Source organism: Diorhabda carinulata, chromosome 4 (genome assembly GCF_026250575.1).
Source record: "Diorhabda carinulata isolate Delta chromosome 4, icDioCari1.1, whole genome shotgun sequence".
Lineage (NCBI taxonomy): Eukaryota > Metazoa > Arthropoda > Insecta > Coleoptera > Chrysomelidae > Diorhabda > Diorhabda carinulata.
This window is the reverse complement of record NC_079463.1, coordinates 1,586,978-1,599,806: the sequence shown is the minus strand read 5'-3', so window position 1 is coordinate 1,599,806 and position 12,829 is coordinate 1,586,978. Positions and strand designations below refer to the sequence as shown.

General features: G+C 34.4%; 1 protein-coding gene across 1 annotated transcript in view; it reads left to right on the top strand.

The window, feature by feature from the left end:
• Positions 1-9,493, top strand: part of LOC130892870 (uncharacterized) — a 113,854-nt gene extending 104,361 nt beyond the window's left edge. The window contains exon 6 of the mRNA XM_057798553.1: positions 9,325-9,493. Within this exon, the coding sequence (XP_057654536.1) occupies positions 9,325-9,398 (74 nt within the window). The 3' untranslated portion in view covers positions 9,399-9,493. The remainder of the gene's footprint in view (positions 1-9,324) is intronic.
• The last annotated feature ends 3,336 nt before the right edge of the window (positions 9,494-12,829 follow it).

Genomic DNA, 12,829 nt, shown 5'->3' with positions numbered 1-12,829 from the left:
CAAGAAACCTTGAAATTCTTGAAAATATTCTAAAATCTTCTTAGGACTAGAAGAGAGGTTAATGAGGTTCAAAATATGATTCAGAAGGCTACAAAAGAGATTAAAAGATTCAAACAAAACTCGAAATATTCAAAAATACTACAAAATCGTTAAAAACTAAAAAAGAATTCGAAAAACTTCTATAAATTCGAAAATATGAATCCGGAAGATAACAAAGACTTTGGAAGATTTCAAGAAACCTTGAAATTCTTGAAAATATTCTAAAATCTTCTTAGGACTAGAAGAGAGGTTAATGAGGTTCAAAATATGATTCAGAAGGCCACAAAAGATGTTAAATGATTCAAATGAAACTCGAAATATTCAAAAATACTACAAAATCGTTAAAAAACTAAAAAAGAATTCGAAAAACTTCAATAAATTCGAAAATATGAATCCGGAAGATAAAAAGAATTCAAAATACTACAAAATCTGTATGAGACAAGGAAAGTCTTCAAAAAATGAGTTCAGGAAGCATCAGAAGATATAAAAAAACTCAAAAACACTTGTCAATAACTCACAAAACTTCAATAGAATCAAAAAATAAATTCAGAAGGTAATAAAATATTTCAAGAAATCTCAAATTCCAGTTCACAGAAAACGGAAGGGCTGCGAAAGAATTCAAACAACTTAGAAGACATCAAAAAACTTCACATGCTTTCAAAAAACTTACATAAAACTCTCGAAGACAATGAATTCAAGATAAATCAGAATATTCCAAGAAATTTGAAACAAATTAAATGAAAAACTCCAATAATCTTGAATAGTTTTTGTAACGAATTCTAAAACATATAAAAGATTTCTCAAAATAATCTAAAAAAACTTTAAAACACTACAAAATAATTTAAAAGACTTCACTTAAAAATTAAATTACATAAATACGATTCCAAATGTAATAAAAAAACTACGAGAGAATTTGCAACAAAACAGATGGAAAAAATTCCAAAAAATGCTTTTCAAACATCAAAAATTTTCCGATGAACTCGAAGATATGTACCCAAAATACCTCAAAAGACTTTAAACTGATAAAAAAAGTAGAATTCTTAAGTGGTATCAGGTAGATTACTACACGAAAACATCCGAAAATACTTAGACAATGAAAATAGAGATCAGGGTCTGCCAAACGCCACTTTTCTATCAAAAGTTTCTTCGCATTATAAATAACAGCTGAACCGTCAAGAAACCATGATGCAGTGGTATGATGAAGCCGAAGATGACGCAAATGATATAGACGAAATCCTAAAAGACGATTACTTAAAATCCGAACTTGAAAATGCCCCAGGAGTTTTAGAAAACAAAAGAAAAGGATTCTCCTAGTGGAAATATTGTTTGAAGTATCACTCCAAGCCCCGAATTCACTCAAATAAGCATCAGATACGAATATGATTTGGTCAAACTAAAAACGCTTTTGATTTTTGCTATTTTCAAATCATATTTTGAAAATAAACAGATGATTTAGACGCCACATCTTTCGAGCGATATTAAATAATGGTTTGACAATCCCCCAGCTGCAATTCCATCAATTTTTAATACAATCAGCAACTTTGAAGGTGGTCGCAGCTAATTACCTACCACCCAACAATAGTAGTCCACCTTTTCGACGGTGTACTAAAAGTTGTTAATATTCCTCGACGTTTCGTTTAATTGTCGTTTCAAAAACGAAAACGTCGTATAAAAAGTAAACTTTGGTTTAACTATGGTAGTTTATCTGGCGAACCGACTGGATAAGAGTTTGCGGTTATCAAAACTTTAATGACCCTTTCATTGTTTGGATAATGCTACAATGTACGGAATGGGAACGGAGGCAGCTGTTAAACTCCTAATTATATACATTGTTTCGGACAATTCGTGAAAGTGTTTGACCGGAAATTTTACGGCGTCCCACGAACCTCCAATGGAAACGTTTCCGATTCCAACGTTCGAAATATACAAATTAACAACGTCTCGTTATTTTTGATTCGGTTTCGCGTTACGAGTTCCATATACGAGGGGATACCCGCGGAATTGCGTACTTGGAGCTTTTGTAGTACTGATTTCTGTCTACCTAGCGCACCTCGTCGCCGGTGCGGTACCGCGCGAACCGTTGATGACAAACTTCGTTCTGGACGTCCCGAATCGATGAAAATAATGGAAGAATTCAATTGATCAACTGTCCGAAATCAATGGAATATCTTGGAGCTCGGTTCGGTGAACAGGTGACTGGTTCTTCCACCATGACAACGCATCTGCACAATCAATATGCACCTTATTCGCCTGACCTGGTGCCGTGCGACTTTTTCTTGTTTCCACGCATGAAAAGTTCTGTTAAATGATACTATAGAGAAAACTGAAGTGTATGAGGAGTTTTCTCGACGATTGATGACGAACCTCGCTCTGGACGTCCATCAACTGCCCGAATCCATGAAAATAATGGAAGAATTCAATTGATCAACTGTCCGAAATCAATGGAATATCTTGGAGCTCGGTTCGGTGAACAGGTGACTGGTTCTTCCACCATTACAACGCATCTGCACAATCAATATGCACCTTATTCGCCTGACCTGGTGCCGTGCGACTTTTTCTTGTTTCCACGCATGAAAAGTTCTGTTAAATGATACTATAGAGAAAACTGAAGTGTATGAGGAGTTTTCTCGACGATTGATGACGAACCTCGCTCTGGACGTCCATCAACTGCCCGAATCCATGAAAATAATGGAAGAATTCAATTGATCAACTGTCCGAAATCAATGGAATATCTTGGAGCTCGGTTCGGTGAACAGGTGACTGGTTCTTCCACCATTACAACGCATCTGCACAATCAATATGCACTTTATTCGCCTGACCTGGTGCCGTGCGACTTTTTCTTGTTTCCACGCATGAAAAGTTCTGTTAAATGATACTATAGAGAAAACTGAAGTGTATGAGGAGTTTTCTCGACGATTGATGACGAACCTCGCTCTGGACGTCCATCAACTGCCCGAATCCATGAAAATAATGGAAGAATTCAATTGATCAACTGTCCGAAATCAATGGAATATCTTGGAGCTCGGTTCGGTGAACAGGTGACTGGTTCTTCCACCATTACAACGCATCTGCACAATCAATATGCACCTTATTCGCATGACCTGGTGCCGTGCGACTTTTTCTTGTTTCCACGCATGAAAAGAACGAGACAGGAGCTTGCAACCATCTCTAAAAATGAGTTCAAACAATGTTTCGAATAGTGGAATCATCGTTGGGACAAATGCATTACTGTTTTGTAAATATTTGTAAATATAGAGCATTTAAAAAACAATTTTTGGGTACTTCCTCGTATATATACTCAGATATCATTATTTCTATCATCATTCGTCGTTTTTAGTAGAAGGAAATACTAAAATATCGTTTAGAAACAGCAGTCAGGGAACACAAAGTAGGAACGATTTTCATGTCATGTTTTCGAAATCGCTGAATACGATTCTGGAAATATTTTTTCATCAAACGAAGTAAAATAGTGATAAAAACTAGAATTAGTGGAAATAAAGGAAGTAAACAAAGAAACACAAATAAATAACAAGACTTTTAAGGAAATTAGTTGAAAAAAACCATGTAAACAATCGCTCTTAAGATAAAACTATATATAAAAACAAACTTGAAACAAATTCCGGTTTCGCCGAAGTATAGACTTTTATTATAACCGGACAGGACCAGCTGCACGTCGAGGACGAGTTCATAACAGTATATTTTGTTTATTTTTAAAACCACACACTTTCAATTGTAGCAAAAGGTCGTTTTCATAAAAAAAAGGACAAATCATTACTCTGAATAATCAACACGTTGTTGTTTTTGATCTACTGTAAACAAACGCGGCACCCATTTTGGAAATTGTTACTTCATAAACGTCATATGGATTTGACAATGACAGCGTCATCTATGTGTAAGTCACACGACTTATCGAGTGATGTAATATGTAAGTTTTAGTCTTAATTCCGTACCTAGCTCTACCAAAGACTTATAGAGCGTCAAATATCAGTATAACTATTTTTTTTTTCATCGAATAGAATGTTTTTGGGCGCTAATCGACAAAACATATACACAAATATATATACAAAACGTGAAATGAAGTTTAGACGCGCGTGTCTAATCTCTAAGCGCAGCGTAGATCCGCTAGAGGCGACCAGGCGTTCCAGTATAGAAAATATTGTTCCTTCAACTTTATATTACGGGTATAGATGACGTATCAAGTTCAATTACTTTTTTTGCTTTTGCTAATATCCGATCTTTCAGGAGATTCGTTAATTACCGATCGTTTTCGAGTTCCACCCTGTCCGACGGGTCTGCGAGTATTACGTTTCACTTTCGCCACGAACGAGGGAAAAGGAGCGCAATAAAAAAAAAGGAGAAGAAGAAGAAAAAAAGGAGAGGATCAATCGAAAGATTCTTACGTGATTGCAAATTAATGTTCATTAGATGAGTCAGCACCTGATAGTACGAGAATTAACGAAAGAAATTTATTTCAATCGAATACAAAGAACGCCGGAATTTCGTATTTTATATTGCAATTAATCCAGATTAGAAGAAAGCCGGAAACTCGAAAAACGCAGTGGTGGATTTTGGGAATTTGAAAAAGTGTTCGGAATTTAAATAAGCTTTTAGCTTATTAGAATGCCAACGCTTTTTTTTTAAATCCGAATCGGTTGTGTCACATGCTAAATCGTTCCAAACATTTAGAGCAGATATTAAATACAGATGGCGTTGACGTTGTCAAATCCGTTTGACGTTTATGAAGTACCGACCAATCGAAAGATTATGTGTCAAATGTCATCACATTTCGATTGAAATCGATCGAAATCGATCGAAAAATGACAGCCATTTAGATTATTCGAAAAAATCCTCCTCGAGACTCCAAAAAACTGACAGATCTTAAACAATTTTGATAAACTTTGAAATATGAATTCACTTCATCAAAAGACTTTACGAGACTGCAGATGACAACAAAACAGAAGATTTAAAAAAACTTTTACATTCTTTAACGTAATATAAAATCTGTATTAGACAAAATCTTGATAAAACTAAAGGAAACGTGTATGAATTTTAAAGTATGAGTTCAGAAAACAACAAAGACTTCGGAAGATTTCAAGAAACCGGATCCGAATCGGTTGTGTCACATACAAAATCGTTCCAAACATTTAGAGCAGATATTTCAATTAGAAAAAACAACAACCACACTATATTAAATACAGATGACGTTGACATTGTCAAATCCGTTTAACGTTGTCAAATCCGTTTGACGTTTATGAAGTACCAACCAATCAAAAGATTATGTGTCAAATGTCATCACATTTCGATTGAAATCGATCGAAATCGATTGAAATCGATCGAAAAATGACAGCCATTGAAGTATTTTTAATACAACGAATTTAACGTATTAATTTATCATTGTTTATTGATAAAAAAATGGTGTATAAGCTCAGCAATGGCTTCAAAAGTGTTATCCAGTATTATGGTGAACGTTCTGGTCGTTCAATTGAGGTGGTTGTTCCAGAAAACGCGTTGATGTTTCAGAACAGTGTTTGGCAACGTAATAAATCAGTTTTTCGTGATAATGGATGGAATATAGATCCACCACTTGACTCCGGAATTAACAATATCATCCCCAAGTGTTGGGAAATGTTTTACATACCGAAAAAAGATTTTCTTGAATCATCGAAAACATTTTTGGTTTACATATTATATTCAGCGGTTTCCGAATGCAAAATTAAGAATTAAAACTGCGAGTGCCCTTTCCACATCACGCGTAAAGTCGACTTTTATCCGAAATATTTTCAGAAAGCGGCTTTAATTTCTCTAGAAACTGAACTGATATTAAAATACTTTCCAGACAATCCAAGCTCGACTCGAATACCTCCGACCCTCATTGTTGTTGTATTTTACATAAAATTTCAGATTATTAAATAACTTTATATAAAGCGGCGTTCGAACGAGACATTTTTTCGGTATTTACCCAAATTTTTCTAGTTAACAAACATATTTTGAAGCATCTTCTAACTGATACAAGTCAAACATCATTATTCCCAAACGTTATACAGTTCTGGAAGAATTGAGCTGTTCCTTGGAGCTCTTCGATTCTCCTATTAATGTAATCACTCCGGATTATGCCTTTCCGTGACTTCCAACTCCTCCTTTCAACCTACTCCATTGTCCTCTATGTTTGGCCTTGGTGTCTCTGGTGAATTCCTTGTTTTTTCGTTATTTCCATCTGCTGTGTCATTATCGACATATACTATACATTCCGGGGGGAATGGGGCGCTCCATGGAGCCCTTGGATTCTTCTTGAGGATCTCCAAAAGCAGCTCGTACATTCCGGGTTTCAAATTTTGGAATTTTTTCGCTCAATTCTGTATCATTGTGTCTCTGTGTCTCTGGAATTTTAAGCCAGTGATCCAGACGTACAGTTTTTTCGTTATTTCCATCTGCTGTTTCATTATCGACATATACTATACATTCCGGGGGGAATGGGGCGCTCCATGGAGCCCTTGGATTCTTCTTGAGGATCTCCAAAAGCAGCTCGTACATTCCGGGTTTCAAATTTTGGAATTTTTTCGCTCAATTCTGTATCATTGTGTCTCTGTGTCTCTGGAATTTTAAGCCAGTGATTCAGACGTACAGTTTTTTCGTTATTTCCATCTGCTGTTTCATTATCGACATATACTATACATTCCGGGGGGAATGGGGCGCTCCATGGAGCCCTTGGATTCTTCTTGAGGATCTCCAAAAGCAGCTCGTACATTCCGGGTTTCAAATTTTGGAGTTTTTACGCTCAATTCTGTATCATTGTGTCTCTGAGTCTCTGGAATTTTAAGCCAGTGATTCAGACGTACAGTTTTTTCGTTATTTCCATCTGCTGTTTCATTATCGACATATACCATACATTCCAGGGGGAATGGGGCGCTCCATGGAGCCCTTGGATTCTTCTTGAGGATCTCCAAAAGCAGCTCGTACATTCCGGGTTTCAAATTTTGGAGTTTTTTCGTTCAATTCTGTATCATTGTGTCTCTGAGTCTCTGGAATTTTAAGCCAGTGATTCAGACGTACAGTTTTTTCGTTATTTCCATCTGCTGTTTCATTATCGACATATACCATACATTCCAGGGGGAATGGGGCGCTCCATGGAGCCCTTGGATTCTTCTTGAGGATCTCCAAAAGCAGCTCGTACATTCCGGGTTTCAAATTTTGGAGTTTTTTCGTTCAATTCTGTATCATTGTGTCTCTGTGTCTCTGGAATTTTAAGCCAGTGATCCAGACGTGCAGTTTTTTCGTTATTTCCATCTGCTGTTTCATTATCGACATATACCATACATTCCGGGGGGAATGGGGCGCTCCATGGAGCCCTTGGATTCTTCTTGAGGATCTCCAAAAGCAGCTCGTACATTCCGGGTTTCAAATTTTGGAATTTTTTCGCTCAATTCTGTATCATTGTGTCTCTGTGTCTCTGGAATTTTAAGCCAGTGATCCAGACGTGCAGTTTTTTCGTTATTTCCATCTGCTGTTTCATTATCGACATATACTATACATTCCGGGGGGAATGGGGCGCTCCATGGAGCCCTTGGATTCTTCTTGAGGATCTCCAAAAGCAGCTCGTACATTCCGGGTTTCAAATTTTGGAGTTTTTACGCTCAATTCTGTATCATTGTGTCTCTGTGTCTCTGGAATTTTAAGCCAGTGATCCAGACGTGCAGTTTTTTCGTTATTTCCATCTGCTGTTTCATTATCGACATATACTATACATTCCAGGGGGAATGGGGCGCTCCATGGAGCCCTTGGATTCTTCTTGAGGATCTCCAAAAGCAGCTCGTACATTCCGGGTTTCAAATTTTGGAATTTTTTCGCTCATTGTGTCTCTGGAATTTTGAGCCAGTGATCCAGACGTGCACCCAGAGCCCCACGATACAAACTACTATAAAATCTTGACGTTTGTTGACGAATTTTGTGAATATTTTATAAACGAGACAAAAAAAAACGTTTCTGGTTCAATTTTATTAATCTGTTTCGTTTCCATTGGTAAAACTTCTTTATCATTATCCTTGGACTTTCAAGACAGTGATAAAGGCGGTTCTCGGCACACCGTGAATAAGTAAAATTGCCCAGTCCACGCACATCACACGATAATGATTATAAATTGCCGCACTTAATCCCTTAGGCCTCTTAAGCAGGGCAGGCTCCACCGATTTCATTTAATGTCGACGTTGATTGAATCTCCAGTTATTTCATCACTTTTTTTTCAATACAAAAACTTTACGACTCTGATAATCTGAAGCATGTTGACCGATTTGAGTCGGTTCCTATTTATTTTGTGTTTTTGAAGTGATAACATCGATTCATTTCTATAAATCAAATGCCTAAAGTCAGTTATCGCTGTTGTGAATAATTTAACTCATCAGTGTGGTGTATATCTTCAAATATCTCGTGCTGATGTGACCTTTACATCGAAAACATGATCGACAAATGTTAGATAACGTCAAGACAATCTAGTTGTTGTACGATTCGATGTATCTGCGACGCTAAACAAAAAACTGTGTCTATAATACAGATATAAGTCTTTGTCTAGGTGCTTTTCGATGTAGTACTATAAAAAACCCTTAAATATAGGGCTAATTAGTCCCAATTTTGGATTAGAAGACAACAACTTCTTCATAAAATTTATACCATTCGTTTTATCCGGTTTTCTGTCAGCTTAGACCTCTCACAAATAATCCCTTTTCCTATTTCCACTAGCTTAACTTTTAGTAGTCGAAAAATGTTTTGTTTTATCATATTTTCAAATAATTTCTCTGGAATTTCTATCACTACAGTTAGATAATGTTTTATATGATCCTCCCTGTATTAAATTGTAGTCAACAACTTTCTGAATTGTAATTGAATTAAGCAACATCTCACTTTTCAAGTAATTTCCTAATAGTTCTTCGTTAAGGACGAAAAAATTGGGATAAAGTTTCGAAGGAATTCAATTATTCGGCCATACGTTCAATATGTGGATTGCCCTCAACAGACTGAGAGTCCTGATTTCCCTAGGGATGGTAACCGATTCTTTTTAGGGATGATGCAGAATTGTGGTAGCTTCGCGTTCATAAAAGAAAAAAACTCGAATTAATTTAGTTTTATTTGAAAGAAACGAAACTTGCGTGTCAAATTCAATTTATAGGCAACTATATATACCGACTATAAGTATTGAGTGTTGCATATATTTCTCCGCTTTTGTGTAATGTCATCTAGGGTTATGTTTACTAACATTTTTATTATGATAATATCGGATTTTTTTACTTGTTACAGGTTTCGCAGTCGCACCATCGGACTTCGTTTTAAGTTTGAGTCTTATAAACGGACTTATCGCCTGTTTACGGTAACAATAAAAAGGATTCCTTGCAAATTTTAATAATTTCTTGTACATAAGTTTTTAAATGAATGAAAGATTGTTTAGTGAGGTTAACATCGAAGTTAAAGGTAATGCACCACCGTTTTTTCTTTTTCTTTATTAAACAATAACCAAGAAATAAAAAAAATTTAATGGATTTCATACATATCTTCAAATTTATCTTTTTCGAATCGTATATAAAATTATTATAAATCGGTAATTGGTGGTTATACAAACGAAAAATTGTTTTACAAGTACCGATATGAATTTTTGGAAAAAACTAATTGAATTAGGGACGAATTAGGTATAATCAACTCAGGGGATGCACAAACAAGGGTGTGGGGATGAAAATACTTGTTTTAATTAATAATAATTAGCGCCTAGCCGTATTTATTTACTAATTTTTATTAAATGTTTTGTTAAATATGAAATACTCAATTTAGAATTTCCAGAATTCGCTCAAAATCCTCTTGTTTGATTTTTCATATGTAGTTGCTCTTTACTTTTACAGTATACGTTTCAAATTTCGCCAAAAACGTTCAATTGAGACAAGTTGAGGTGCTGAACTCAAAATTCCCGTCAGGATGTTTTTTCTTTTTGAACTACAATGATCTAGATCTAATACACTATTTTTCATGAATGTTGGCACGTACAAAATTTCCAGAAGGACAAGTATATGCTGCATGCATTATTTCCGAGCATGGAAAAAAATTTGTTCAAGGTCAAAGGTAAAAAAATGAGTTTTTCGTGAATATCAGCAAAACGGTGGGTTTTATCATGAAAATACCTCAGACAAAAATTGTAGATCATGAAATTATCTACAAAACACGTATCAACACTTTTTTTTCTACGAGTTACCGTTTCTGAGATATAATGATTCAAAAAATTGTAAAAGTTGTATTTAGTGGTTTCATCATTTTCAGCAGTAAACTTTTCTTACCAACATTGAAATGAACCGAGACTTGTTGTGAGTAAGATATTATCAATTGACGTTGTTAAAGTTCTGCAGCTTTGATATTTCTCGTGCAATCATTATAACCATTAAATACGACATTAAATCTGAAACCTTATGACTTTTACAACTTTTTGAATCATTATATCTCAGAAACGGTGACTCGTGCGAAAAAAAGTATTAATACGTTTTTTGTAGATAATTTCATGATCTACAATTTTTGTCCGAGGTATTTTTTTGATAAAACTCACCGTTTTGCTGATAATCACGAAAAACTGATTTTTTTGACCTTTGACCTTAAATAAATTTTTTTCCATTCACGGAAATTATGAGAAACTTTCAAATTTTATTTTCAATTGTATTTTAAACAATTTTATTAATTTTAAGCCTTTGACATATATTACAACTCTAGAGCTATATATACGTGGCGTACTCATGCATGATATGACGATTACAACTTTTACAACTTATATCTCAGAAACGGTGGCTCGTAGGAAAAAAAGTATTAATACGTTTTTTGTAGATAATTTCATGATCTACAATTTTTGTTCAGAGTATTTTCATGATTAAACTCACCGTTTTGCTGATATTCACGAAAAACTGATTTATCGCATCAATAGCTTGCTTACGTCATCAGCGCCGATCGAGTTTCGCATTCACACCACGTTGTTTTGTTTTAATATCGCGTCGTGTCGTATCAGTCGTAGTTTAGGGGTGTTTTAACACATTTTACTCGCTAGGTTGTTAAAAAATGGACGGATTTTTTGTCCCCGCACCCTAAGCTGCATTCCAACGGAATAAAATCCGTTTTCTAACATTTAATCAAAATAACAACAGTCTAAGTACTATACAAATGTTATTTATTCAAATTCAAGTTATTTTTTTGATGAATAGGATCTGCCATTATTGTATATTTACTCTAACACACCCTATAATTCGAGTTTTGTTTTCAATTTTTTATGAACGATTTCTAAATACGAAGTAATTCGATTTTATACCTCACCATACTGAAATAAATTTCGCTCTCCGTGTAAATAATGATTTTATTTGTTATATGTAGTACCAAATGGCGTTTGTAAGTTTCAATAAGAAGTTATCGAGTTTGATTGGTACTTCTATGTGATGAAATACATTCCGTTATCTAACATCGGAAATCATAATCAGAATTAAGTATCTGACAAATAAAATTTCGAATATCGAAACGTGATTTAATGGTTTTATAATATGACTGAAAGTATGGTTTTATGTAGGATTTAAACTAGATCTTTCTTTAATAAATATTACAGCAAATTCACGCTTAATATTTGCTGTAGTTAATAGTTAATGTTTTCCAGGAATTTAATCAATTGTTTATGCCACTTATGTCACTTGTCTACTATGACATATAAGTCAGAATCCGTACGTTTAATTTTTTTGAGGTTATTTTATGTCACTTGTCTTCTATGACACATAAGACAGAATCGATCAATTTTATAATGATTTGAATACGTACGTTTAATTTTTTTGAGGTTATTTTATGCCACTTGTCTACTATGACACATAAAACAGAATCGAACAGTTTTATAATGATTTGAATACGTACGTTTAATTTTTTTGAGGTTATTTCATGTCACTTGTCTACTATGACACATAAGTCAGAATCGAATGATTTTATTATGATTTAAATATCCCCACTACATTTCTTTATATCAAGAGTTGAATCAAATCAAGCAGAACAACATCTCGAACGCATCCAATCTGTTCAAAATGTTAACTTTCAATGTCCAGCCTTCCATCCCGTTCAATAGAACGCATCATGCGTAGTAATTTTTGAATTTTATTTTGAGGTTAAGATGAAAATCGAAGTTTCGATTAAATGGCTTCAATTTTGTTGACAAATGGATCCGATACGACGTAACCACTTTAAGTATAACGAATGTTTTCTTTAAAGGATAATTTCTCGATCAATTGACCATCAAGATTGCGTGATTTGAATACGTACGTTTAATTTTTTTGAGGTTATTTTATGTCACTTGTCTACTATGACATATAAAACAGAATCGAATAATTTTATTATGATTTAAATGATGATTTGAATCCGTACGTTTCATTTTTTTTGAGGTTATTTTATGTCACTTGTCTACTATGACACATAAAACAGAATCGAATAATTTTATTATGATTTAAATGATGATTTGAATCCGTACGTTTAATTTTTTTGAGGTTTTATTATGTCACTTGTCTACTATGACACATAAGACAGAATCGAACAATTTTATAATGATTTGAATACGTACGTTTAATTTTTTTGAGGTTATATTATGTCACTTGTCTACTATGACACATAAAACAGAATCGAATAATTTTATTATGATTTAAATGATGATTTGAATCCGTACGTTTAATTTTTTTGAGGTTATTTTATGTCACTTGTCTACTATGACACATAAAACAGAATCGAATAATTTTATTATGATTTAAATGATGATTTG